The following is a 1,994-nucleotide window of genomic DNA, read 5'->3' as shown; positions in this document are numbered from 1 at the left end:
CCAGCACAAGAAGAACGTGAAGAGCTTGGCTGTGTCTGGAATGTTTTCTCTAAACTAGTGACACAGAAACCTTTTCAGAGTTATAGGTTTCTCTTTACAGTTGTTACAATGGAAAAAGTAGTCTGGCAGATTTGTCAGATTTACATAAAACAGGGGCACAGGCATTAGCTCTCTGTACTAGCAGATTTACCTCGCTAAAACCAAGGTAGTTGACAACAGTGTAAGCTCTTCCAAGGTATATCAGAAATTGAGGGGAAATGTGGTATTTTTTGAGAGATGGAAAGAAATATTATAGAGTTATGAAAAAATAGAATAGGCTTGAGATTTACATCTTCAGCTACCACTTGTGCTATACTGACACTGTGACCTGGTAGGCTTATCCCCTTTATCTCACCTTCATAGACACTGAAACACAGTTGAAGTCAAATACATTCCTCTGGATCTCAATTTGAGAAGAAATCCTTGAATCCCCCAGAAATTTTGATTAACATGAAACTAAATATTTATATCTATGTTGAGGAGGTATAACCAAATCATAATCACTGCCAAGCAGTTCTTTTATTTATTAGTATCTCATGGCTATAAACATACACAGAGCAGTGAGCTTTGGCAGGGCTGGACTTTACAGGGTCCCTCCAACTAAATTACTACATGATTCTCTAAATCTAAATTTTACATCTTGGACACATCTCCTAGGCATGAAGACCAAAATTCTCTGCTGGCTACTCTTGAACCAGCAACAGCTGAAGGGGCTGATGGACTGTCCTGAATTTGTTCCACTATTAGGAATAGTTTTTGTAATTTTTGATATTTGGAAATGGCTGTTCATGTGAAATCGAACTCTGGTCCTGTTATGGACTGGAGATGTTTTGAACACTTGCTCAAGTTGAAAGGCGCTTTGAATTTGGTGACGACAGGTGAATAAATATTCATTAGCAATTAAGATGTGTGGAGCAGGCACAGTTTCATTTGAGCAACTAGGCAGGATTGATGGTAAAGTATCCAGAGGTGGAAGGTTAATGCATTAACCTACATCAGCTCATCTAACCTCAGAATACCTAGTTTGAGTGTTTATGTTCAACTGTTGCAGGAGACTGAAATTAATTTTGATCTTGCTGTCAGGAGTTCTTCGATAAATAGGATGTAATTCTCAGTGGATATTTTAAGGATAATTCATGTGAATAAAGGCAATGGAAAGGTCTCGTCTGATGTTGCCTGACTATGTAATGGATTTGGTATATATCCTTTTAATATCCTCTCATTAGCATTTATCTGTAAAGTAAAACACTTGAAATACTTGGCTTTCTTACCTTGGCTTTATTTAAGTACTGGTGTAAAGCAGTACTAACTAGCAATTATTTATTAATGGTTTATTAAAGTACTCCTGTTGCTTACTCTTGTATTCAGATATTATGAATAGTTTCTCACAATCGTGAAGTTAGTATTCAGACCTTCCCCCCTCCCAACCCAATTTCTGTTTATGTCTATGACGTGACAGCGTCTACAAAGATTTGCAGTGTCTTCTAAATGAGCATATACTGTTTATGTAGTCTTGGTATTTTCAAAACATGTAGCAAATGACTATACTGTGTCTACATTCTTATGGCCAAAATGTTAATCAGTTTCTTTCACAAGAGAAATCTTTCTTTTCATTCTAATCTCTTCAACTGTTCAGCTCAGCTAGAAGTGGAGTTTGGTGTTCCAGGTTGAGCAGCAGCGCCAGAGCTCCCGCAGTCGGCATTATTTCAGTCACGTCACTGCTCAGTTGGCGCAGTGATGTCGCCCGTGGTGCAAGCAGGGTGGTGTGACCCTGAGCCGCTGGAAAGGATGTGCAGGAGAAGGCGAGGTGGGTCTGTGCAGGCCCGAGCTGAAGCTGAGCTTCTGTGGTTTCACTGCCATAAATACCTTCTGCAATTGGAGCTCGCTAGAAAAAACCCACAGCCGCTCAAGCGGGGCTGCAGCGGCAGGCGCGGCACCTTCTCACGAGCAAGAAG

General features: G+C 40.2%; 1 protein-coding gene across 1 annotated transcript in view; it reads left to right on the top strand.

Annotated features, from left to right (window-relative positions):
• Positions 1-1,776: 1,776 nt before the first annotated feature.
• The window catches only part of SI (sucrase-isomaltase (alpha-glucosidase)), a 77,729-nt gene continuing 77,511 nt past the window's right edge, over positions 1,777-1,994 (top strand). Inside the window, exon 1 of the mRNA XM_009884497.1 lies at positions 1,777-1,846. Within this exon, the coding sequence (XP_009882799.1) occupies positions 1,777-1,846 (70 nt within the window). The remainder of the gene's footprint in view (positions 1,847-1,994) is intronic.

The sequence above is a fragment of the Charadrius vociferus genome, unplaced genomic scaffold (assembly GCF_000708025.1).
Source record: "Charadrius vociferus isolate BGI_N301 unplaced genomic scaffold, ASM70802v2 scaffold104, whole genome shotgun sequence".
Lineage (NCBI taxonomy): Eukaryota > Metazoa > Chordata > Aves > Charadriiformes > Charadriidae > Charadrius > Charadrius vociferus.
The sequence above is the reverse complement of the archived record's forward strand: the minus strand, read 5'-3'. Positions and strand labels throughout refer to the sequence as shown.